The 27,217-nt window shown below is 46.2% G+C and overlaps 1 protein-coding gene across 1 annotated transcript; it reads right to left on the bottom strand.

The window, feature by feature from the left end:
- Nucleotides 1-28: 28 nt before the first annotated feature.
- Nucleotides 29-25,958, bottom strand: LOC115895247 (putative NPIP-like protein). Its single transcript, XM_030925193.1, has 10 exons — nt 25,849-25,958; nt 20,839-20,936; nt 20,348-20,543; nt 10,529-10,657; nt 7,112-7,211; nt 6,810-6,999; nt 3,736-3,837; nt 2,693-2,753; nt 2,414-2,583; nt 29-98 (listed from the first exon to the last, which is right to left on the bottom strand). Exons 3-10 carry the CDS (start codon nt 20,354-20,356, stop codon nt 29-31), a joined length of 831 nt encoding a protein of 276 aa, XP_030781053.1. The 5' UTR covers nt 20,357-20,543; nt 20,839-20,936; nt 25,849-25,958.
- Nucleotides 25,959-27,217: the final 1,259 nt, after the last annotated feature.

The raw sequence follows: 27,217 nt of genomic DNA, 5'->3' as shown, positions 1-27,217 counted from the left end.
AAATGTGGAACCTCTGACACTGAGAATATTAGATCAGGGGCACCACTGGGTGGGCATGAAGGTGTTTTTGCACCACACAGTTACCAAGAGGGATGGGACTGTGATGGACTATGGAATTGGCCTTGTCAAAGAGTATTCAAAATTGCACAAGGCACAAATTAATGTTGGATTCATGAGTTTTCACTATCTTCTGGGAATACAGCAGATATTTCAAATGTTAATCTCCTACCTTAGAGCAGAAAGCAAACAAAATCACAGCAAAGGAAGGAAAACCCCACATATTTCAGAAATGAGACCTCACAACATCTTGAGTAAAGAGGGTCAGTGGGAGTTCACTGCACCATGAGACCTACAGTAGTGGAGGTCAGTGGCACCTCCTCGTGTTGGTTCTGGAAACAGAACAGTAAAAGCCCTTCAGCCGTCGGCCCCTGAGCATTTATGGATTCTGGAGGTGCCACCAACGATGATCAGCAGGGAACGGAGAAGCCTGAAAGCTCATGGGGAAGATTTTGCTTCTGAAAAAGTCGAGACAGAAAAGGCACCACAGAACCCACAGAGCAGAGGCCAGGCCAGGAGAGGGCGTTGTAGGAAAAGACCAAAGTGTCCTGAGGTAGGAAGAGTGAAAACCACCCCAGCATTTACCTTTGTCTTCTCTGTGTTTCCAGCTGGGACGCAGTGGCTGCTCCTCATGGGAACCCAATGAGGTCCTGAATCTGCTAAGGGGCAGAGAAGGGAATGGGGCCAAATCTGGCTTGCATGTTCTGTGCAGAGTAAGAAACCCTCCACACCCTCCACTGCCATCTCACTCTCTGCCACACAGGTCCCTTACCACAGGCGCAGGGTTTCTTGACCACATGCCTCAGAGGAATCTGGAGCCCTCGGGGCCCTCATCCTTGAGGAAGACACCACAGAGCCCTGGTCCAGGGCTATTCTTAACTCTCAACAGGCTGTGAACAGGTCGGGCTCTAGCCAGCTGGAAATGAGCTCTAAATCAGTACATATCAGAGGAACTCACTCATCATGTCAGCACAGACTCAAAATTAGAACAGGAACAGCCATGTTTGGAAGAAGATCAGTAAACCCTGGATAGCAACAACACTGCTCCTCTTCTTCAAGCCACAGGGGCATTTAAAATTCTGTGGATTCATAGTTAATCTAACTTTCATACCTGGCCAGGTATTACCAATACTTATGAACAGAAATGGACATAAAAAGATGAACAGTCATGAGAAAAGGTAAGAGCTACAGAAATTAACTGGAAAGTTTTAGGGTTCCACTTCAAATGTTAGAGGAGTAAGATTACATAGAAATTTAACTTACTAATGGAGTTATATAGTTGACAATAAACAACTTAAACAAACAAAAAGAATGAAGGAAGTTCCAAAAAGTGTAAATAAATACTTCTTCTTTTTTTTTTTTTTTTTTTTTTTTTTTGAGACGGAGTCTCGCTCTGTTGCCCAGGCTGGAGTGCAGTGGTACGATCTCAGCTTACTGCAAGTCTGCCCTCCGGGTTCATGCCATTCTCCTGCCTCAGCCTCCCAAGTAGCTGGGACTACAGGCGCCCGCCACCACACACACCTAATTTTTTTTGTATTTTTAGTAGAGACGGGGTTTCACCATGTTAGCCAGGATGGTCTCGATCTCCTGACCTTGTGATCTGCCCACCTCGGGCTCCCAAAATGCTGGGATTACAGGCACGAGCCACCGCACCCAGCCTGCTTCTTTTCTTAAAGCAGATCTCATGCTACAGTATTGATCCATGAAGACATGACCAGAAAATCTATGCTCTCATCCCTACATGTGGCTCCCATTCTAAAGTGCTATTGCTGTTTTCTCAAACGAAAGAAAAATAAAGCCTTCACACTGAGTCAAGGTGGAAAAGGGAGCTGGCCCATTTGCCTTCTAGGCTCATCTCCTCAGTTAAAAGTAACCAAGACATCAGGGTGGGGCAATGTCCACAGTCGGTGGAGCGGCCTGAGCTGCACCATTCACAGGGGACCAGCCAAGAGCCATTCAGCTAGGGCACCTGAGATAAATAGGGTCCTACCACCTAGCAGGACAACTGTTCTCTTTGTAAGTGCTTGGAATTGTTTCCAGGAAACAACAATTACCCCACCCAAGCCCTCACCCCCAAAAGGAGAAGCAGGGTGTGTGGATTGTGTAGCAGAAATTAAGCAGCTGCCTTCACAGCGAGCTCCTACCTCTCCAGAAAGGGTTCTTTAGGCCCGGTCGTTCCTGGACTGACTCCTCACTCATGTGTCTCTCTGGCATTCTCTGCTTTTCCCTCATTTCACACCTACAAGACAGAGGAAGAATTGACTTGAAGAATTAAAACACCAAGTTCTTTACTAGACACTCAAAGCTTTATCTTAAAACCAACACATCCTTTAAAATGTCCATCACAATGACCTACCTGTGCTGCTTGTAAGCCTTCCTCTCGGCCATCTCCCACTGCAAGGTTTGAGCAAAGAGCTGTGGGGAGAAAAATACATCCACGTTCTGACCTGGCAGACTATGTCCAAAAGCAAGGAAAACAAACAAACTTACCCGGTTGTCAAGAGCCTTTCGTGCAGAAGGGGCCATCTGAAAAAGCCAACACACGAGAAATTGAATGTTGAGAGAATCTAAGGGCCATGGCATCATCTGCATCAGCACTGAACAATCCTGCAACCGTGGGGAGGAAGGTCCTTACTTTGTGTCTGTAGGAGTCCTCTGCCCGCCGCCGCAACTCTTGCACGCCTTGAAATGATTCCCTATGGATTACAATCACTTTCATCAGATAAAGCATCACTTTCAGGATGATTTTAAATAATCTGCCATGTTTCTGTTATCCTCACAACTGTACCCTTACACAATCTATCTATAGCTAGAAAACATACTTCAGATGGCTATAAAAGTACAGTCTGGGCCGAGTGCAGTGGCTCACGCCTGTAATCCCAGCACTTTGGGAGGCCAAGGTGGGTGAATCACAAGGTCAGGAGATCGAGACCATCCTGGCTAATACAGCGAAACCCCATCTCTACTAAAAACACAAAAAATTAGCCAGGCGTGGTGGCAGGCACCTATAATCCCACCTACTCGGGAGGCTGAGGCAGGGGAATTGCTTGAACCTGGGAGGCGGAGGTTGCAGTGAGCTGAGATCACACATTGCACTCCAGCCTGGGTGACAGAGTGAGATTCTGTCTCAGAAAAAAAAAAAAAAAAAAAGTACAGTCTGATCCAAACTGTTGCTATATTGATTTCTCCTCTTTTGCTTAATGCCTGCTAACTTCTGAGTAGACAATTTCCTTCCCCATTCTCAGTATATCCCTAATTCGTCTTTCATTGGGCATTTTTTATCATAAAGCTTTATTCTCTTTGTATTAATATCCTTGCCATGTTTCACAGGGCAGAAACAGCTGGGCTTATAAACAGGCATAGTCCTTTTGAAGGATGTGGTTGATTCTATGACAACACACTTTCCTAAGGATGACAACTCACACCACCCCTAGAATGGCTGGTATGAACTGAGTTTCCACACAGTCTAGCTGTTAATGGGGTCGGGAGATGTTTTACTACTTCACATCTTTTGGTCACTGGTAAATCTTAAGGTACTTTGTTTTCTCTTTTGTGAACTCTCTCTCTCTCGATATGTCTTCTGACCATTTGTTTCTATTTCTCTATTTACTAGGTCTAAACATTGTACAAAGGTTAAAAACAACACCCAAGAGGGTGGGGTTCAGTTTCTGAACTCACTTGTAGGTATGTATTTTTTTCATAACCAATTTCCCATTTTCCTCTGCCTCTGATAGCTGCTTCTCCTTTTCTGCTGGCTCACGTTCTTTCATTCTCAGCTTCCTGAGATTAGAAGGGACAGAAATGCACACACGATTCACTAGCCTGCGTGGGATCCTCTCTGCCCTTCTGGCATCTGAAGGCTGTGATTCAAAAGTCTCTCCCGCAACCTTCCTACAAACGAACCAACTGATTCTCACAACCGAAGGGAGAACTGACACCTCCCCTTGAGAGACAAAGAAAAATCACACTCTGGACTGCTGGCAAGTCACGTGTCATTTCCAGCTCATCTTCATAGTTCTATAGTCCTATTCTTTAGTAAATAAAGACTATTAAAAGCTTCTATGAGGTGCACTATGTGTGTCTCTGGGGTCAGTTTTGTGCTTGACACAGCAAAAGCCCATTTTCAGTGTGAAAAACCAGACCTCCCCAACTCATCACAACTAACTCTATCGGGAGCAGAGGATTGCTCCTCATCTGACTCCTCCTGTGGAAGACCTGATTCTGTCAGAGGCTGATGCCAGAACCCAATCAGTCTCAGAGAGATCCTTCCAGAATATGGTGTCATTAACCCTGCAGTTCACTACTGCATTTTGCCATGATTCAGGACTGGAACTCTTGTCATTGACTTTAAAGATCCTGGTTGAGAGAAAAGGCAATCTGAATGCTGAGCGCATCTATTGGATTAGAAATGGGCAATCTGAATGCTGAGCGCATCTATTGGATTAGAAATGATCGGAATGGCTCCTAAGTCAGGGTGTTATGTCCTGAAAATAGGTGACAACTGCAAACCATCCACCCTGGTGTTGACTGACTCTAACAAGGTTCAGTTCACAGAGAGTGAGGGTAGAAAAAGGAAATGGCCTAAAAAGGTAGGTTTGCTGTGTTGCCCTCACACTACTTGATTCATGGTCCTGATCCTAAGGATCTCACCTGATATTTGATTTTATAGGAAGGATGTATAAAATTCAAAGAACCCTAGGAAACAGGGACAAACACACTTCAAAGAGAAAGTTAATGCACTTGTTTCTGACCACAGGGCATCCTTTAGCACATGCTGTTTGGAGTGGCCTTAAGCACGGAGTGTGTGGTGAGGTCCTGAGGATGCAATGGGAGCAGGGTCCTGTTCCCACTCTAAAGGAGCTCACAGTTTAATGCAAATGAGAAGCCAGTGAGGACATCACTACTCCTGCTGTGCACTTGGGAACTAGAAACACAAAACCTGACTCTGGAGGGAAGCTAAGGAAGCGTTCTGCTCTTGAGTTGACGTAAGTGCATCTGAAGCTTCTGATCTCCCATAAGAACAATGGGGGACACCAAACAGAATATAAAGCCCATGATTGAATGCATCAAATTGCTAACATGGCAGTAAAGAGACATGAGGTCAAGATGGAGAAGAAGGAAACCCAGGACGAAGGTCGGCCTCGCATTTGGAACCCATATCCCTGAGTTTCATTGCTGAATTCCAGAAGGGACTATGAGATGCAAAGAATCAGAGCAGCTTTTGTACACACGCATGGGATTAGACGGAAAACAAGTGGATTGAGGGTCTGGCAATGAAGGCGACCCGTACTGAAGTCCACTGGCTCTGGTTGAGACCCAGAAGAGTCACACACCAGAATAGAGGTGGACAGGAAATACCCTGGCCTTTGTAGGGACTGAGCCTGCACCAATGACCTTAACTGCTGCCTGACTAACCCCCAGAAGTAGACTCCCATCTCTTCTGCAGCAAGATAACATGCTAGTAGGCCTCAATTCATTCCTAAATATTTTTTAACAAGTATCTCACATTTAACAAAAAAAGATCAGTCATATGGCAGCAAAATACAATGTAATATGACCAAAATCTGAAAGACTGTGAAAATGAATCTGGAGGTGACCCAAGCATTAAATTCAACAATCCAAGCCAGGTGCCGTGGCTCACTCTGGGAGGCCGAGGCAGGCGGATCACCTGAGGTCAGGAGTTCAAGACTAGCCTGGCCAACATGGTGAAACCCTGTCTCTACTAAAAATACAAAAATTGGGCTGGGCACGGTGGATCAAGCCTGTAATCCCAGCACATTGGGAGGCTGAGGTGTGTGGATCATGATATCAGGAGTTCAAGACCAGCCTGGCCAATATGGTGAAACCCTGTCTCTACTAAAAATACAAAAATTATCTGGGCGTGGTGGCATGTGCCTGTAGTCCCAGCTACTCAAGAAGCTGAGGCAGAAGAATCGCTTGAACCTGGGAGGCGGAGGTTGCAGTGAGCCAAGATCACACCACTGCACTCTAGCCTGGGCAACAGAGTGAGACTCTGTCTCAAAAAAAAAAAAAAAAAAAAAAAATTGTCCAAGTGTGGTGGCACACACCTATAATTCAAGCTACTTGGGAGGCTGAGGCAGAATTACTTGAACCTGGATGCAGAGGTTGCAGTGAGCCAAGACTGCGCCACAGCACGCGAGCCTGGGCGACAGAGTGAGACTCTATCTCAAAATTTAAAAAAAAAAAAATAGTGGTGGCTCACGCCTCTAATCCCAGCAGTCTGGGAGGCTAAGGCGGGTGGATCACCTGATGTCAGAAGTTCGAGACCAGCCTGGACAACATGGTGAAACCCCATCTTTAGTAAAAATACAAAAATCAGCTGGGCTTGGTGGTGGGCACCTGTAATCCCAGCTACTTGGGAGGCTGAGGCAGGAGAATCGCTTGAACCCAAAAGGCAATGAGCCAAGATTGTGCCATTGCACTCCAGCCTGGGCAACAAGAGCAAAGCTCCGTCTCAGGGGAAAAAAAAAAAAAAAAGAGAGAGAGAGAGAGAAAGGAAAACCAATGCCAGTACTAGCACCTCCTGTTCTCCCCAAAAAATTACAAACAAGAATGTAGGAAGGGAAAGGAGTTATGCAGATTACACTAATCAAGCAGAAAGGACAAACTCAATTTTGTACCCACTGAATCTGCCACAAATATTGCAGAAAATATTCTCAAGGACATTACAGTTGTCTACTTTGATTGGCACATGGTTCATACAACAGTGTTTGTGTCAAGGCACATCTTACCCTTTCTCGGTAGTCTTCCTCTGTCCATTGATTTGGTAATGACTGTTGACCTTCGTTGTCACCTTATGGACTTCAGCTCGAACTCTGGCTTCCATATAACTCCGTGAAGTAAAGAGGTCTTCCAGGGCAATTTTAATTCCCGGAAAGGAAGAAACCCTTTTCTTTGTGTGTGTACAAGTGGACCTCAGCCCTTGCTGAGGGTGAAGAGAGAAGAAGGTGAGAAACCTGAGGGTAAGCAGCTGTTCTTTCCCTTTCCAGGTCAAACTCATTTCCATGCTATGGGGATTCCAACAGAGCCATACCTTCTTGCCTACGGCTATTGGACCTCCAGGCTCTCCGCTGTACATCCGTGGATCTGTCATGTACATTTTGTAACTTTAAGACAATCTTGAGGAAAGACACCTAGGAAATAATAATTTAAGAATGACTGCCAGGTGCGGTGGCTCATGCCTGTAATCCCAGCACTTTGGGAGGCCGAGGTGGGTGGATCACAGGGTCAGGAGTTCAAGACCAGCCTGGCCAAGATGGTGAAACTCCGTCTCTACTAAAAATACAAAAATTAGGTAAGCCTGGTGGCACACGCGTGTAGTCCCAGCTACTCGGGAGGCTGAGGCAGGAGAACTGCTTGAACCCGGGAGGCAGAGGTTGCAGTGAGCTGAGATCGCACCATTGCACTCCACCCTGGTGACAGAGTGAGACTCCATCTCAAAAAAAAAAAAAAAAGACATGCATATACGTCACACAACTGAACTGTATACTTCAACAGGATTAGATGGTAATTATCATATTATTAAGTATTTTACCACAGGTTAACATATTTCACAACTTGCAAAGAATGTAATTACCTTCAGCTCTCTGAGTTCCAGGATTTGTAACATTTCACCCCCGCTCTGGAGCATCTTCCTTCTGTCCCTGTTCTACTCAGAGTCCACTTTCCCTTCCCTGACATCACCCTCATTGAGGCTGGTTTGAACCTAATGCAAAACATTCTCACTAACAACTGAATTCCCACCAAGATTTCCATACTGTCACTGTATGATTTTAATCTTCTAAGATATTAAATATATGTTCTCATCATAGCTACGACACAATGCAAATCCTATCTCAGATGTGGATCAGATACCTCTGAATTTCCTGAGGTAGTCACTGAAATAACTTTCTTTCTTTCTTTTTTTTTTTAATTTTCTTTTTTTTTTTCTTTTTGAGATGAAGTCTCACTCTGTCACCCATGCTGAAGTGCAGTGGCGCCACCTTGGCTCACGGCAACCTCCACCTCCCAGATTCAAGCGATTCTCATGCCCCGGCCTCCCAAGTAGCTGGGAGTACAGGTGCCCGCTACCATGCCTGGGTAATTTTTATCTTTTTAGTAGATATGGGGTTTCACCATGTTGGCCCAACTGGTCTTGAACTCCTGACTTCAAGTGATTCACTTGCCTCAGCTTCCCAAATTGCTGGGATTACATGTGTGAGCCACCACACCTGGCCTGAAATAATATCTGTCAAATTCTTTGTAGAATTTGTTTTTTCTGATTTCTGCACATAGGATAAAAAACAAAACATGTACTAGGATTTCGAGAGAAGCAATGGGTAATCTAAAAAGATAAAAGAGCAACCACATCTATCCCACAGCCACTGCTAGATTTCATAGGAAAGGTAGCTGGCCCAGTTTGCAGCTAGGAGAATGTCAAACACATGAAGAAATGAGAAGTGAAGAAACGCTGTCATGCATGAACATTTCATGGCACCCACGATGTCTCTCCTTAGGAGCTAATGAGGTAGATGACTAGATGACAAGGGGAAAGATGAGAAGGTGCAAAGTTATCCAAGTCAAACAGCTCAACTGAACTTTCCTTAATGGAATTTTTAAGAAGTGGTAAATTAAAAAACTTTCCCCGGCTCACGTGGTGGCTCACACTTGTAATCCCATCACTTTGGGAGGCTGAGGTGGGAGGATCATTTGAGGTCGGGAGTTTGAGACCAGCCTGGCCAACATGGTAAAATCCCGACTCTACTAAAAATACAAAAATAAGCTGGGCGTGGTGGTGGGCACCTGTAATCCCAGCTACTTGGGAGGCTGAGGCAGGAGAACTGCTTGAAGCCAGGAGGTGGAGGCTGCAATGAGCCGAGATCACACTATTATACTCCAGCCTGGGCAACAGAGGGAGACTCGTCTCAGAAACAAAACAAACAAACGAAAAAAGTCCCCCAATTTATACTAAAAATTCTCTTTTCAGGACTAAGTGGGGTAGAGAATGTTAAATTGGGCCTAGATACCTTCATAACTCATATATTTTCTGTTTTGTACATATCTTGGAAGGCAGTGCCAAATGATGTGTAATTATCTAGGTTGTAAAAATAAAACATACTTCCTCTTTCCTTGAATATCAAAAAGCTTTGTGGTATTAGTACGTTTATCTGGGATCATCGTTCAGAAGGAGGTTCAGCCCCCAGACAACCACATTTTTACTGTCATGAATGGCAAGAGAAAATGTAGAGCTCAATTTACCCAATGGACAAAAAGGCTCAAAAGGCAAATTATGGCATAACTTAGCAGCCAAATTCTTACCAAGTACAGACTTTTGACATGCTGATTTCTCTCCAATTGCAACTGGGAACATGCACTTTGACTGATGTCATTCGAAATTACCCTGCCCAGACACAGTTTTCATTGATTCCCTGGAGGGCAGTTCTAAGAGATTCTCTGGGGCTTTCTCTGCAGCATGAGACGCAGTGCAGTTCTGCCCTTCACCTTCCTGCAGTTTGTCACCTTGTCCCTATGATCTCACAGGAACTTTGTCTCAGGCCAATTGTTTGTTCCTTGGGCTCTTTCATTTCCCCTAAAAGTCATTTGCTGCCCCTCTAAATTGCCTACATCTCTGTCTATCTTCCTTTCCCCTCAGAAGAGGGTGCTCTTTAAGCATCAACCATCTGGGCCTTCTAGCAGCCTCATTTTTCAGCTGGCTCTCATGTTTATACCTGTTCTATGTTTTTCTTCTCCTGTTAAGCTGTCTGTTATCAGCTCATTTCTTTTTTTTTTTTTTTTTTTTTTGAGACGGAGTCTCCCTCTGTCGCCCAGGCTGGAGTGCAGTGGTCGGATCTCAGCTCACTGCAAGCTCCGCCTCCCGGGTTTACGCCATTCTCCTGCCTCAGCCTCCTGAGTAGCTGGGACTACAGGCTGCCCGCCACCTCGCCCAGCTAGTTTTTTGTATTTTTTAGTAGAGATGGGGTTTCACCGTGTTAGCCAGGATGGTCTCGATCTCCTGACCTCGTGATCTGCCCATCTTGGAAAGTGCTGGGATTACAGGCTTGATCCACCGCGCCCAGCCGTCAGCTCATTTCTGCGGTGAATCTTTAGAGGGAGGAATGGAAGCTTTCCTTCCACCCATACGATAGAATTATAAAGCAGAAGAGTTTAGAAAGAATTTCCTATTTAAGTGATGAAACTTCATACTCCATTTCTGATAAAGAGCACAAAGGTTAAAAAAACTTATTTTTGACCAAAAGCTCTCCTGACATTCTATTAAACAAACACCAACCTATTTAATTTTCATAATGTAAATGGCAGATATTTTCATAATTCTTATGTTAATAAATCATTTCCCTGATTTTTTGGGTAAAACCACATATTTATAATGAAGTCCAGAAACATGAATTGTTTTAAATAATTTCTTCTCATTTGTGATTACAAGTATACCTCTACAGAAAGTTAGTATACTCACACCAAAGCTAGTTTTCCAGAGGAAAATGCCAAGTGTAGAAATTCCCAGAAACACAATAATGATAGCTCTCCAAGGAATTCCAAAAAAGTCAGGCCCAGGCTGAAAATGGTCAGGCAGATAACTGATAACCTGAAATAATAATAGTGGAAATAACGAAAAGGTCAGTGACACTGACAATATTTCAGTCAAAAAGAATCATTCTTAGAAACCGTTACCCTCCTCCAAAAGGTAACCACATCCCTCAGATATCACCATGGGATTCCACTGCTACAAAAAAGAACAGAAGTTACCAGTTTCATGTTTTTTGGATGGCTGGTAGTGTTTTTGGGCATTGCAAATGTAGGGTGTCTTTTTTCTTGGTATAAAGCAGGGATATCCAATCTTTTGGCTTCCCTGGGCTATATTAAAAGAAGCAAAGTTGTCTTGGGCCACACATAACATACACTAACACTAACAATAGCTGATGATCTAAAAAAAAAACAAAACTCTTTTTTTTTCTCTGGAGACAGTCTCGCCCAGTCGCCCAGACTGGAGTGCAGTGGTGCAGTCTCAGCTCACTGCAACCTCCAGCTCCTGGGCTCAAGCCATTCTCCTGCCTCAGCCTCCTGAGTAGCTGAGATTACAGGTCCTTGCCACCATGCCTGGCTAATTTTTGTATTTTATGTGGAGACGGGGTTTTGCCATGTTGGACAGGGTGGTCTCGAACTCCTGACCTCAGGTGATCTGCCTGCCTCGGCCTCCCAAAGTGCTGGGATTACAGGCATGAGACATCGCACCTGGCCAAAATTTCATAACGTTTTCAGAAAGTTTACAAATTTGTGTTGAACTGCATTCAAAACTGTCCTGGGCCACATGCAGCCCGTCACTCACGAGTAAGACAAGCTAAGTATATAAAGTTATTATCTTTTCTTTCTTTTCCTTTCTTTTTTTTTTTTCTTTTATTTTGAGACAAAGTCTTGCTCTGTTGCCCAGTCTAGAGTGCAGTGGCACGATCTTAGCTCACTGCAACCTCCGCCTCCCAGGTTCAAGCGATTCTCCTGCCTCAGCCTACTGAGTAACTGGGATTACAGGCGCCTGCCACTGTGCTCCGCTAATTTTTGTATTTTTAGTAGAGACGGGGTTTCACCATCTTGGCCAGCTGGTATCGAACTCCCGACCTCATGATCCACCCACCTTGGCCTCTCAAAGTGCTGTGATTACAGCCTGGCCAGTAATTATCTTTTCTTTATTTACTTATTTTTTAAATGGATGTATAACATTGGTTGTATTTATCACATATCACATGATAAAAGAATCCCTCTGAATCATACTTCTCTCTTGGATTATGTGAATTTTTGTCATTTAAAACTCAGCATAAGTAAAAAAAAAAAAAAAAAATACAATGAAGAGATGCCTTCATTCACAAATAAGTATCAAATTTCAGTGCTTAAAAATTACCAAGGTGGGCCAGGCGCAGTGGCTCACGCCTGTAATCTCAGCACTTTGGGAGGCCAAGGCGGGTGGATCACAAGATCAGGAGATCAAGTCCATCCTAGCTAACACGGTGAAACCCCATCTCTACTAAAAATACAAAAAATTAGCAGGGCATGGTGGCACACGCCTATAGTTCCAGCTACTTGGGAGGCTGAGGCAGAAGAATCGCTTGAACCAGGGAGGCAGAGATTGCAGTGAGCCGAGATCATGCCACTGCACTTCAGCCTGGGTGACAGAGCAAGACTCTGTCTCAAAAAAAAAAAAAAAAAAAAATTACCAAGGTGGAGATTATGAAAATGGCAAAATGGCATGAATAGTGTGGAATTTCTCTAACATTGTTGATATTAATTCCATTAGACTCTTATGTGAATGAAGACAAATACTTCCCCTGAGTAAGTTCAGACAGCTTGTGATAACATTTCTACGTCGATACCTTAGGATTTAACTATATGTTCTTGAAAACATCTTAATTTTAAATGTTTCTTTCAAGATGGTGAATTAAACAGAGATAGCCCTTCAACAGGTTGAACTCAGCATATACTGAGTCTGAAATGGAAAGGATGGCATTAGGGAACTGTGCAACAATGATAATGATTTCAGAAACATTGTGTTGAGTAGAATAAGGCAGACACAAAACAGTACCTATGGCATGGCATGCATCTATATACACGAAATTCCAGAATAAGCAAGCTAACCTATGATAAGAAAGAGATTGGCTGGGAAGAGGGAGAGTTCACTTTCTGGGGTGACATAATAGTGTAGATCTTGGCTGGGCACGGTGGTTCACACCTGTAATCCCAACACTTTGGGAGGCTGAGGTGGGAGGATCACTTGAGGTTGGGAGTTCAAAACCAGCCTGATCAACACAGAGAAACCCCATCTCTACTAAAAATACCAAATTAGCCAGGCGTGGTGACACATGCCTGTAATCCCAGCTACTCAAGAGGCTGAGGCAGGAGAATCGCTTGAACCTAGGAGGTGGAGGTTGCAGGGAGTTGATATTGTGCCATTGCACTCCAGCCTGGGCAACAAGAGAGAAACTCCATCTCAAAACAAAATAAACAAACAAACAAACAAACAGTGTAGATCTTGAGAGGGGGTTGGGTTATGCTGGTGTATGTACTTTTCAAAGTTAGTAAACTTACACTTAAGGTTATATATTTTGGCCTGGTGCTGTGGCTCACGCCTGTAATCCCAGCACTTTGGGACGCTGAGGCAGGTGGATCACAAGGTCAAGAGATAGAGACTATCCGGGCGAAGATGGTGAAACCCGGTCTCTACTAAAAATACAAAAATTAGCCAGGCATGGTGGTCTGCGCCTGTAATCCCAGCTACTCAGGAGGCTGAGGCAGGACAATTGCTTGAACCCGGGAGGCAGAGGTTGCAGTAAGCCAAGATCTTGCCACTGCACTCCAGCCTGGGCGACAGAGTGAGACTCTGTCTCAAAAAAAAAAAAAAAAAAACCAAGATGACACAAAACTCAAATGACATTTCACTTTGTTTTGATTCGTTGTGTTTGAGACAAGAGTGCAGCGGGGCAATCTCGGCTCACTGCAGCTTTCAACTCCTGGGCCGGAGCGATCCTCCCACTTCAGCCTCTCCAGTAACTGGTACAACAGGTGCGCACCACCAGGCCCGACTAATCTTTTTTTGGCATTTTTTGTAGAGATGGGGTTTAGCTATGATGCCCCGGCTAGTCTTGAACTCCTGGACTCAAGTGGTCTGCCCACCTCGGCTCCCTAAAGTACTAGGATTACAGGCCTGAGCTGTGTAATTTCATGCCGCGTGACACGGCCCAATAACAAGGAAGAAACCCCGCGGGTCCAGCCTCTACTCACATAGTTTGACTGATGGCTGAGAAATCCCAGCAGGAGGAGCCAAAAGAGCAGCCACCGCATCCGCATGTCCCGATCCTCTCAGGGCGCCCTGAGGCGGCCAGGACAGAGGTGGGGGTGGCTTAGGGCGGGGGCAGGGAAGGGGATGGGTATGGCCCGGATCTGACTTGGGGAGGGGGAGGGGAGGGGAGGGGACGGAAGGTAAAGGAGGAGAAGGGGGCTATTGGGGAGGAGGAGGAGGAAGGGGTGTGGGAAAGGATCCGGTTCAAATTAACTTCTCAAGTACTGGTGGAAGGTTTAGCTACAGGTCAGGGAGAAGGTCAATCAGAGAAGCAACAGGATGTGCGGGGCAAGGGAGCGGGAGGCTCAGGAGCAATTAGACGGGGACCAGGGCTCTGCTTTCCAGCAAACCGTCTTCCGTCTAGGCGCTGCCTTAGCAACCCTGGGGCTTTATACTCCCTCTCCACCAATCACCGCCCCGGAACGTGCTGCCTCACAGTGGACATTGCACTGAGCGCGGGCGTCCTTCCAATGCCCGCTCCCCCATCTCAGCCCCCCACGCTCCCCTCAAGGAGAGGTGCTCTCTGGAGCCTTCACAAACCTTCTGATTTCTAGTCCTCCCCAACCAGCTCCCTGTCCCTGCTTCTGGGTGGCTGCTTCCTTCCTCAGCTCCCAGGATTCCTCAAGGTCAAACCTGGAGGCAAAACGTAAAAAACAAGATGGCGGGATGACAGGAAGAACCTCATACCCAAGCAGAGTGAGAGGTTTTACAGTCCCCGCTCATCCATTCATATCCTAAGCAACTAAACATCAGTAGGATGTGGAAGGTCCCAATAGTAACCATCTCCATCACATCCATGTAGCCATCCATTCATCAACCTGTATCTCAGGAACAAATGTTGTAGATACATTCATTTTAAGCATGCATGGCACATTTACAAAAATTAACCTAACTTATTTTGTTCCAGCAAATCTCAATATATTTCAGAGGAATCAAATCACACAGCATGTTTCTGATCATATAATTGTGCTAGAAGTCAATGAATAAGGCCAGGTGTGGTGGCTCATGCCTGTAATCCTAGCACTTTGGGAGGCCGAGGCGGGTGGATCACGAGGTCAGGAGATGGAGACCATCCTGGCTAACATGGTGAAACCCCGTCTGTACAAAAAATGTAAAAAAATTAGCTGGTCTGTAGTCCCAGCTACTTGGGAGGCTGAGGCAGGAGAATGGCGTGAACCTGGGAGGCGGAGCTTGAAGTCAGCTGAGATCTGGCCACTGCACTCCAGCCTGGGCGACAGAGCGAGACTCCGTCTCAAAAAAAAAAAAAAAAAATTAGCTGGTCATAGTGGCGGGCACCTGTAGTCCCAGCTACTCGGGAGGCTGAGGCAGGAGGATGGCACGAACCCAGGAGGCGGAGCTTGCAGTGAGGCGAGATTGTGCCACTGCACTCCAGCCCAGGTGACAGAGCAAGACTCCGTCTCAAAAAAAAAAAAAAAAAGTCAATGAATAAAAGTTAACTCAAAATTATTATTTGCTTGGACAGTCAAAGTGCCCTTATAAGATATAAACATAAGAAAGAATCCAAAATGAAACAAGACTGCCTTTAAACTCAATGATAAGATCATGACATGGCAATAAAATGTCTCCCTCTGGCCTGGGAATTCCACTTCGTGGCACAAGGTTGTGTGGTCGCAAATCACCCCTACCCCACATAGACGTTTTCACATCTGAAACAGAGTGATGATGTCACTTATCTATATCATCTTACTGCCTGTGAGTGTAGACTTTAAATTCTGAACCCAAATGAGGGGGAGAAAACCAAGTTGACTTTCATGATTGACCTACCAGGGATGTCCAAGGAATCTGTGCATTTCAAGGAACAAAGTTCATCAGCTTCTCTCCCAGGGGATTTGGCTACAATACCCAGAGGGTTTGGCAGCATCATGAGTGATGGGTGGGGAGTGCCAAGCAGGTGGGCAGGACCCAGCGGACTGGTGACCAGGACAGACCCCCCCCACTGCCCATCACCTTTCCTGGCCCTGTTCTCAGCTAAACTTCCCAAAGGCCTTCTTCTGCCCGATCACACAGAGTACACCCAAACTCACTCAGGCCTCTGGCAGCTGAAAACCACTGCTTTAAATCCCTTTGCCCTTTACTATGACATAAGGTTAGTGTAAACAGGAAATATTCTGTTGATGCTACAAATGGAAAGCCAATGCCTTTACCATAAATAGAAAAACAACCCTAAGAAACAAGCAAAACAAAAACAAAACAGGGGCTGGGTGCGGTGGCTCATGCCTGTAATCTCAGCACTTTGGGAGGCCAAAGTGGGCAGATCACAAGGTCAGGAGTTCAAGACCAGCCTGGCCAATATGGTGAAACCCTGACTCTACTAAAAATACAAAAATTAGCCAGGTGTGGTGGCAGGTGCCTGTAGTCCCAGAAACTCGGGAGGCTGAGGCAGGAGAATAGTTTGAACCCACGAGGCAGAGGTTGCAGTGAGCTGACATCGTACTACTGCCCTCCAGCCTAGGCGACAGAGCAAGACTACGTCTCAAAAAACAACAAACAAACAAAAAACAGGGATAACAAAACTATGGAATTCAATTCTATTTGTATGTTGCTGCCATGCTGCAGCCCTAGATTTGGCTGGCCGAGGTGGCTCACGCCTGTAATCCCAGCACTTTGGGAGGCTAAGGCAGGTAGATCACCAGGTCAGGAGTTCGAGACCAGCCTGACCAACATGGTGAAACCCTGTCTCTACTAAAAATACAAAAATTAGCTGGGCGTGGTAGCATGCATCTGTAGTCCCAGCTACTCAGGAGGCTGAGGCAGGACAATCCCTTGAACCTGGGAGGGGGAGGTTGCAGTGAGCTGAGATCGTGCCATTGCACTCTAGCCTGGGCGACAGAGTGAGACTCTGTCTCAAAAAAACAAAAACAAAAAAGCCCTAGATTTGGGTTGCCTTGGTTGTAAAGGAGAGACCAAGTAAGTGGGGGCTGAAGTCAGATTAGCCCAAGAGTGAACGGCAGAGAGTACCATAATGCCCATGAAGGGTTGTTAGCATCGACTTGATTATAGCCCAAGCAGAGACAGGGAAAGGAAGGAGATGTGAGCAGGCTTTGGGGCTTCAAACAGGGGAGGTTATTCGTGCAGCCCAGGAAAGGCTTCCCCAAAGCCAGGATCAACCTCCCTTGCAGGCTGGTCTCTCATGGAGGCAGGGCCAGGTACCTTAGATTTGAGACCAGCTGTGTTGCTGCTGACCAGCTGTGTGACCCTGGGCTGGTTTCCTTCCATACAATGGGAGTGCCAATGGCTGCGTGCAAAGACTGTCTGAGGATAGGAGGTAGCACTCTGTTGAGCGCTTGTGTACCTGAGTGTCATCACCCCCTAAGGGCATCTTTCTTTCCAGAGCTGGCACTTTGGAAGGCCCTTGGCCACTAAAGGCAGTGATGATGATAACAGCAGCAGCCGTAAATGATCATTTACGGCTGATAAGGGAAGGCCAGGGGATAGGGCTCCTAGGTCCTGGATAAGAATGAGGATCTGGGCACTCCTGGGGACAGCTGAGTGGTAGGACTCCTGGGTCCCCAGGAGGCAGGTCCGTCTTCAGTGGCATTGGGCCTAGGCTGGGGTGCTGAGGCAGCCACTGGAGCATCAGCAGTACAGGCAGGCACAGAGGCAGTGGATCCATCAGAAGTGGCAGGTGTAGGATCGTCTCGTGAGCAAGTAGAGTCACCAAGCCTGGCTGACCACCACCCCTGACAGACGATGCCCTATCCCTTGCCTCATGCTCCGGCAGGGTACAGGCTGGCACCTGGGGCCTCATGGAGTATCTCTCTAAGATCTCTGTGTCCTCGTCATTGAATGGGCACTTGACTCACCCAGGGCCATTGGAACAAAGAGGAAAAATCAGGCCCCACGATGTTCTGGGAAAGTGTTTAGCACAGGAAAATGCACAGAATACACGCCTGACACAGGGGCACTGTCGGGGTGGGAGCAACAGTTTACAACCTCCAGCCCTAATCTGAGCACTCTCACTTGTGAAATCTGAAAGGAACTAAGAGACTTGCAGGAAAGATAGTGCCTGGATTTAACTTATAGAAAGTAAAATCTTGGAATTTTCACTCTTGATATCCTTCCAAATCAACTCTTTCAGTGCTCCCATCCTCAAAACTATCATATGGAGTAACTGAGGCAGCCAGAGATTTACTGACTCAATGTCACTCAGTTGATTGTGAGTTCACTGCTGATTACATCTGACCAAACTGCTTTTTCTGAAGTCTACCCCGCTAAATCGTGCTGGTGATAATTTTGTGCAGCTCTGGGACAAACTCCACCTGGTTGAGGATAAAGCAAATCCGTGGTGACTGAGCCCTGCTGTCATTTCCCATCAATTCCCCACTCTCCTCCTCTGTCCGTCCACAGTCTCCGATGCAGGCTGACACCATATGGTGGCCTTAATGGAGTCCACCGAGTATTTCAGGTTCTCCCCTGGGCCACTTGAAAGTGGATGTACCCATGGGATTTGCTTTGACCCAGGAGATGTGAGTGGAAGTGAAGCGTGTCACCTCAAGGGAAGAGAATTGGGAGCCATTAAGATTGGCCACCCTCTCCTTCCTCTCTTAGAGCAGCTGACAGCTCCCATATGGAGGCTGCTCCTTTATTCTCGTGGCAGGATGAACGGATGTGGAGCACAGGGCCCAAGAGAGCCATGGAGGATGTGCAGCATGGGCAGGAAAAGAACCTTCAGTGTTGTACATTTCCATTGTTTGTGGCTGTTTGTTACCTACAGTGATACTTAGCCCATCCTAGCAGGCATGCACCATCTACTCCACACTCCACGCTGCGAAGCAGACTAGCCTGCCATCAGAACATGAACTGGTGGTCAGACACACGTAGGTTTCAGTTCCAGCTCTTCCTCTTATTGACTGCAACCTCAGGCTTAACTTTCAGTCTCTGAGCCTCAGTTTCGACTCTGTAAAATGGGGGTGGCTATACCATCTCAGGTTGAGGAGAGAATTAAATGAAATATAAACGCATGTAGAGCATGAGCCCAGGGCCTGGCACACACAGTGAGTACTCAACGTTAGCCATGTAGCTTCATAATGCGTACTGACAGTCAATCTTCAGACAATGCAGTAAAGTATTACCCAAAAAAAGTAAAGTTATTTTCATATGTATTCTTTCAATCTTTATTTTTAAACGGATAGGGTAAAACTATGTATATTCTTTCATAGCCAGTGTTTTTCTCTTAATAGTATATTGTTAAAATAATTTTATCTCGGACCGGGCGCAGTGGCTCACACCTATAGTCCCAGCACTTTGGGAGGCCAAAGTGGGCGGATCACAAGGTCAGGAGTTTGAGACTAGCTGGCCAATATGGTGAAACCCCGTCTTTACCAAAAATACAAAAATTAGCCGGGCGTGGTGGCGCACACCTATAGTCCCAGCTACTCGGAGGCTGAGGCAGAAGAATTGCGTGAACCCGGGAGACGGAGGTTGCAGTGAGCCAAGATTGTGCCATTACACTCTAGCCTAGGTTAGAAAGTGAAACTCTGTCTCAAAAAAATAAATAAATAAATAAAAATAAATATATATATATATGTATCTCAAAAATAAAAGATCATTTTTGAGATTATCATTTTAAAAAACAAGATAATGTTCAATTTAATGAACAATTTAATTATTGCTATTGGACTTTTTGTAGATTGCACAGAGCATTCAAAACAAATGGAGAATAAAAAATATGTTTTACATGTTGTAAAATAAATATGATTTTGTTAATTCTTTTATTCAAAAATATAGAACATATATATATAATATAGAATGGATTTCTTATTATGAGTCATGTTAAAAAATAGTTTAGAAGTTGTTGATTTGGATTTCCTTTTCAAATTTTGCAGGATAATTTTTTTTTTTTTGACAGAGTCTCGCTCTGTCGCATAGTCTGTGGAGTACAATGGCGTGATCTCAGCTCACTACAACCTCTGCCTCCTGAGTCCAAGCAATTCTCCTGCCTCAGCCTCCTGAGTAACTGGAACTAAGGCTCACACCACCATGCCCTGCTAATTTTTGTATTTTTAGTAGGGATGAGGTTTTGCCATATTGGTCAGGCTGGTCTCAAACTCCTGGCCTCAGGTGATCCACCGGCCTCAGCCTCCCGAAGTGCTGGGATTACAGGCATAAGCCACCACCCCCAGCCTAAATTTGGCAAGATAATAAATAACCTTTTTAAGTATCGTTGGGCACTTGTTCGGTTGCTTGTCTTTAGGCTAACATGCCAGCAATGATTCCTTTTGAGTTTCTGACAGAAGATAGTGGTTTTTATCCAAATAAGTCAAGTACTCTACCCCGTCCCTAAGCCACTTGTATGGAAGGAAAAAGAGGAAGAAGCCAGTACCGTGACTGTGTAAGTTTCCCCCAGCATCGCCCGCTATGAGACATGTGGCAGCCGAGACCCGGGAACTGCTCAAGGGCACCGGGCCCCATCTGTCTGCAGTCACTCACCTTCCTCATGTACTCATATGGGGTATGTCACTGACTGTTCAAGGGCACTGGGCCCCATCTGTCTGCACTCATTCACCTTCCTCAGGTACTCGCACGGACATGTCACTGACTTTACATGCTGCTGCAGCTCCTTGGTGAGCTAGCCCTGGTCATGGGACAGGAACTGTGAGGTCAGGACAATAGAGAGCTTCACCACCTGCAGAATGAGAACACAGGCTTATGATGAGTGCCAGTCTATTAGATAATTAAAAAAAAAAAAAAGATTGTTGAATGAGTGGAAAAACAAGGTGACGTTTGAGTCTATAGTGGTCAAGAGCATGGGGGCTTCAGAAAAGGACAGAACCAAGTTCAAATTCCTGTACTCTGAATTTCTACTTCATGCCATGCAAAATTACTTTACCCCTTTCAACCTCAGTTTTCTTCTGTGTGAAACAGGAACAATAAAGTTTCATTCGTCATTCAGTTTCTCTCAAGGTTTCACCAGATCATACCTATAAAACATCCAAGCCATTCAAACATATCATCATTTCTGTCATAATCAGTGGGATCCATTTCACTATTACTGGATATACAGTTATGTGCCTGAAACCTACAAAAAAAGAAAATGTTAAGTCTAAAAAGTGTTAGTGATTTGCCATTTTTATATTATTAATTATAACCCTATTTAATCACACAAGGCCTTGTCCATGGCAGGTGCTCAATAAACACCTGTCGAATCAATGCATGTGGGCTCCAGAGCCACACTGTTGAGATTCTATTCTGCCTCCACCGCTTATTAACTGTGTGATCTGGGTAAGATAATTCACCTCTTTATGTCTGCATTTCCTTCTCTATAAAATATATATAATAAGAATACTTAGCTCATTAGGTTGTTGCGAGGGGGTGAAGGATTTGGCACATAGTAGGGGCTTGTTAAACGTTAGCTGTAATGATCTCCTTCCAAAGCTTCATTTTCAGAGCCACAGATGAGGCCATAGTGCCACCTGGTGACCCTAGCATGTAAGTACACATGATCGCCAGCTACCCTCTGTCTCCACCGTAAGTGCAACACTGGGTAGCTACCGCCTGGAGGTTTCTGCTGCATCTGCCTTCTCAGTGCTCACCTAAAGACTTTTGTATTTTCCTCCTCACATCCCTGCAGATGGGGTTCAGGCTGCCCGACATGGCTGGGTGATCCCAGGGCAGTGGCCACCTGTAGCAGCGCTGTGAGGTACCTGGAGGATCATTGTTCCTTCCTTCTCAGGCTCTGGGCAGATGGCAAGGCTGGGGTGACCCACACCCTCAAGTTTCTTGCTTTGGAGGGTCACATTTTCCCTTGGCAAAGAGGGTAAAGGTCACAGGAAGCCAGAGACCTGTGACTTCGCTGTGCTGTGGGCCCAAACTATAAAGACCTAACACACTACGCTGAAAGTCCAAGGCTGGGGTGCTCCCTGGAGCTTCTTGCCTCACGCCTCTGCTGAGGATGAATACTATGTCCTCCCAGAGCTTTGGGAGCTTGTAGCAAGCAGCCTCCCCAGCACAAAATCTCTTGGAAACCTCTAACTGTGTCTGAAACATTCGTACAAATTTTGCATCCTATTTCCCATATGTCAGCATGTTCTAGGAAAAAACCCTCAATTTCCTAAATACGCAAGAAAAATGGGTATTGCAGGACAATGTGACTTTTTAAAAAATGTTATTTAAAAATCTTCCCAGCCCCTTTCTGCCCTCCGAGACTGCCAAATACCTGTTGAACAAATATTATTAAATGCCTACTACATGCCAGCCATGATTCATGGTCTTGGGGATACAGCAGAGAACAAACTGATGAGGTTCCTCTCTCATGTAACTCACATTCTTACACGATAATGATAAGGGTTAACATTAATTAAGCTGTTACTACATGTTAGTCACAGTGCAGTCATTCCCACACATTATTACACTTAAACCTGCTAGCAAGTTTACAAGGTAGATAGTTGTTTTTCCCTTAAAAACTGAGTCTCAGAATGATGAAGCACTTTGTCCAATGTCACACAGCTAGTAAGTGCGGAGACCTTGCAGCCAGTCAATGCCCATCTCATTCTAAAGGCCATGTTATGTGTTCTCTAGCGCATATGGGAGAAGATTTTTAACAGTCATTGAAATTTTACACAACAATGTCTTGTCTCAAGTCCAAGAGTGCCTCCTCCACCTCCTATATATAACACTGGCTTTTGGTCAGTAAAGATGCCATTCTCATGTGTATCAGGTGGCAAATGGAGATATGACCAAAGTAATCATTTGTCTTCACTCATAACCTGTACACACTCTTTCTGGCATCTGATTCTATTCAAGTCCCTTTTTGATTACTTAGCAAAACTGACCTTTAAAGGGTTAAGGTTTTTATATCCATGTAGCTTTCTGTATTGCTTTGGAAGTCTCCGGTTAAATGAATATATATATATATTTTTTTTTCAGATAGAGTCTCACTGTCACCCAGGCTGGAGTAATCTCGGCTCACTGCAAGCTCTGCCTCCCGGGCTCACGCCATTCTCCTGCCTCAGTCTCCCAAGTAGTGGGGACTACAGGCGCCTGCCACCATGCCGGGCTAATTTTTTGTATTTTTAGTAGAAATAGGGTTTCACCATGTTAGCCAGGATGGTCTCGATCTCCTGACCTCGTGATCCGCCCGCCTTGGCCTCCCAAAGTGCTGGGATGACAGGAGTGAGCCACCGCGCCCGGCCATGAATATTCTTTTAATAGTGACCTGTGATTCTGTTTTGATCAAGTGTTTTCAAACTTGACATCTTTGATGGGTTTCTCCAGCGTCAAAATCCTAAATCAAGTCTTTTTGGCTTAAAATTAACTCTGAGATTTTTCAGCTAGGTTCCTTGGGAGGTAAAGAATGCATCTTCATCTTGTAGAGGTATTAAAAGATTCGAAAGGCTGGGCGCGTGGTTCACGCCTGTAATCCCATCACTTTGAGAGGCTGAAGCAGGCAGATCATGAAGTCAGGAGATCGAGACCATCCTGGCTAACATGGTGAAACCCCGTCTCTACTAAAAAAAAAATACAAAAAAAAAAAATTAGCCAGGCATGGTGGTGGGCGCCTGTAGTCCCAGCTACTTAGGAGGCTGAGGCAGGAGAATGGCGTGAACCCAGGAGGCGGAGCTTGCAGTGAGCCAAGATCACGCCACTGCACTCCAGCCTGGGTGACAGAGCTAGACTCCGTCACAAAAACAAAAAAAAAGATTCGATTTATTTGGTAGATTGTATAGGCGGGCATTGTCAAATGGGGTGATACTGCATGGGAGGGCACTGTCAAATGAGGTGACATTAGATTTCATCTCAGTTATATTTATGGGTATGTTGTTGATATACATGTTCCAAAAATTACATATATTTATACAAATTTAATGTTATGATTTGTAATTTTGATTGTTATGCTAAATATTTGCTAAAGTTATATTTATATAAATATTTTATGAATGGCTGGGCACCGTCACTGTAATCCCAGCACTTTGGGAGACCAAGGCAGGTGGATCACCTGAGGTCAGGAGTTTGAGACCAGCCTGACCAACAGGGTGAAACCCCGTCTCCACTAAAAATACAAATATTAGCTGGGTGTGGTGGCGCAAGCCTGTAGTCCCAGCTACTCGGGAGGCTGAGACAGGAGAATTGCTTGAACCTGGGAGGCAGAGGTTGCAGTGAGCCAAGATCGTGCCACTGCACTCCAGCCTGGGCGACAGAGCTAGAATCTATCTAAAAAAAAAAAAGTTATTAATTATTTCTGGAGATATATGAAATAATAAGTCTGGTGGTCCTGATGTGATGCTGTCAGTCATGACTGGGGTTACTGTCTTAAAATGCTGCACATAAGACAATTAAGTTTCCTTGTGAACTGGGAACTTCATCAGATTTTTATCATAACTATTGTTTCCATCATCCACCAATTACTGTTTGAATTCTTCTCTAAAATATTGTAATTGGCAATAGTCCAAATTTTCTTTTGTTTTCTTTCTTGTTTTTGAGACAACAGTCTGGCTCTGTCACCTCAGCTGGAGTGCAGTGGTGCCATCTTGGCTCTCTGCAACCTCTGCCTCCTGGGTTCAAGCGATTCTCCTGCTTCAGCCTCCAGGTAACTGGGACTACGGTTGCCCACCAGCACACCCAGCTAATTGTTGGTGGTAGAGACGGGATTTACCAGTGGGCCAGGTTGGTCTCCAATCTGACCTCGTGATCCGCCCCCTCAGCCTCCCAAAGCACTGGGAGTACAACCGCGAGCCACTGTGCCCGGCCCCAAATCTGTCTTTCATGGAGAAAACTCTATCAACAGTCTTCTTGAACACAGTTTTCTGATAACCCAGATACATGAATTACCCAGCTTCACCACCATGCAATATAAGCATGTGAGAAACTCGCACTTATACCCCCTCAATACATTAAAAGTAAATATTTTTTAAAAAAAGCAATGGGCCAGGCACAGCGGCTCACGCCTGTAATTCCAGCACTTTGGGAGGCCAAGAGAGGCAGATCACTTGTGGTCAGAATTCCAGACCAGCCTGGCCAGCACAGTGAAACCCTGTCTCTACTACAAATACAAAAATTAGCCAGGCGTACTGGTGCACGTCTGTAATCCCAGCTACTCGGGAGGCTGAGGCATGAGACTCGCTTGAACCTGGGAGGCAGATGTTGCAGTGAGCCAAAATTATGCCACTGCACTACAGCCTGGGTGACAGACTGGGACTCTGTTTCAGAAATAAAAATAAAAATAAAGATAAATGAACTAAAAACCAATTACTAGTGGTTTCTAATAAGGAAACAATGGTTCAAAAAACTGCTAAGTGAGATCAAGCAAAACAAAAAATCTATTAAGAGAATATTTTTATAACTTGCATTTAAAACATTGTTGATTCATTCCTTTTTCTTTTCTTTTTTTGAGACAGAGTCTCACTCCCTCACCCAGGCTGGAGTGCAGTGGCGGCATCTTCGCTCACTGCAACCTCTGCCTCCTAAGTTCAAGCGATTCTCCCACCTCACCCTCCCGAGTAGCTGGGATTACAGGCGGCCACCACCACGTCCAGCTAGTTTTTGTATTTGTAGTAGAGATGGGCTTTCACCATGTTGGCCAGGCTGGTCTCCAATTCCCGATTTCAGGTGATCGCCCCTGCCTGGGCCTCCCAAATGTTGGTTACAGGCCTGAGCCGCCGCGCCCGGCCCTTGGTTGGTTTTCTGACATGAAGAAACGTTTTCTCAGAAGTATCATAATTTACACCGATTTGGTAAAGCACACTTTTGTGAACAAAGGGGGGTGGAAGCGTTTGTTTTTTCTCCTACTTGATCCCTCCAAACTTTGGAAACTATTCATAAATATCTTATTTTCATGTACAATGTTCTTATAAGCAGGTATAATCAGAAAGAGGTGGTATTATCAAGGCTTTGACTGAAAATACCTATTATGCGAGAAAATGCTGGCTCGAGTTTGCAGCCTTACATTACAGTCAAGGGGAAACTGTCACTCCCTGCAGTCCCAAGAACCTTACAGCTTTTCGGGGAGCGACTTGGCAGGGAGGGTCCCGGCAGCTGCTCGGGGCTCGCGGGCAGGAAGCCCCGGACAACCCTCGGACCGGCGGTGACCTTCCGCTTCCTGGCGTCTTTCTCCATCCTCCCTCTGGAGGGCTGCTGGGGAAGCGGCGGCCGCCCAGTGCTTGGGGGTTCCTCCCTCGCCTCCTCTGGCTTCGGGAAGGGAGAGGCGGCGGCGGCCGGAGCAGAATGGGCGGCCTGAGGCGACAGCCCGGCCGGCCCCGAGGGGAATATGGCTACCTGCGGTGACCCGAGCAGCAGCGGCGTTAGCTGCTGCACCGCCGACTTCTCGGAGTAGCGAAGGCGACTCGCGAGAAGACGCTGCCAAGTGGAACCCAGGCCCTGCGGCCCTGGGTGGGGGCAGCAGCAACGCAGCCAGGAAGCCCAGGGCGGGGCTCTGGGCACCAATGAGCGCCACGGTAACCTCCAGGCGGCGCCGCTGCAGCAGCCTCCAGGCAGCACCCTCACCAGCCTCCAGGCGGCGCCGCCGCAGCAGCCTCCAGGCAGCGCCCACACCAGCCTACAGGGGGCGCCGCTCGCACTGCACCTGCCGCCGCCGCCCCGGGGTGTGACTGCGCTGTCCGCCGGGCCACGCTGACCCCTGCGGCCCAGGCCGGCAGCAGCCGGAGGAGGACCAGGGCCACTGCCTCGGGGTGATGAGGAGGTGAAAAGGCAAGAGCTCAGAGCTCAGGCCTCCGTGCCAGGAAAGACCAGGAGCAGAACATGGAGAGAGGGAGATGGAAAAGCAGCAGGTGGGAAGGAGCCGCGCTCCACCGGTGGGGTCAGCATGGGCTGACAGGGCTTAGAGTATGAAGAGGATGAAGCAGGGCAGAAAGAAGCGAAGGAAACAAGAAGGTGCAATGACACAACGGAGACACAATGCAGAATCCAGCCTAGGACTCCAATAAAGGCTGGCTTTAATTCCAACTCACACCGCTACCCCTAATCAGAGAGGATCAGGGGAGAGAGACGACCCAAGAAACACTGGAACTGAAGGGCGGTAATCTGAGGCCAAGACTGATTGTTGGAAATTGTGGGAATAGGAAGAGAGAAAGTGAGGCAGAAGCCTGGACAGAGGGTGATGGTGGGGGCAGTGAACTGGGTTAGGAAGGATTAGAAATCAGAAACTTAGGAAGGATCCAGAAAGGAACTGTCCTTAAGAAGGTGCATGCTGCAGCTGGGTACTGTGGCTCATGCCTGTAATCCCAGCACTTTGGGAGGCCGAGGCGGGCAGATCACCTGAGGTCAGGAGTTCGAGCCAGCGTGGCCAACGTGGAGAGAAGCCCATCTCTACTAAAAAATACAAAAATTAGCCAGGTGTGGTGGTGT

Source organism: Rhinopithecus roxellana, chromosome 20 (assembly GCF_007565055.1).
Source record: "Rhinopithecus roxellana isolate Shanxi Qingling chromosome 20, ASM756505v1, whole genome shotgun sequence".
NCBI classification, from domain to species: Eukaryota; Metazoa; Chordata; class Mammalia; order Primates; family Cercopithecidae; genus Rhinopithecus; species Rhinopithecus roxellana.
Note: the sequence above shows the minus strand (reverse complement) of the source record. Positions and strands in the feature narration are given on the sequence as shown.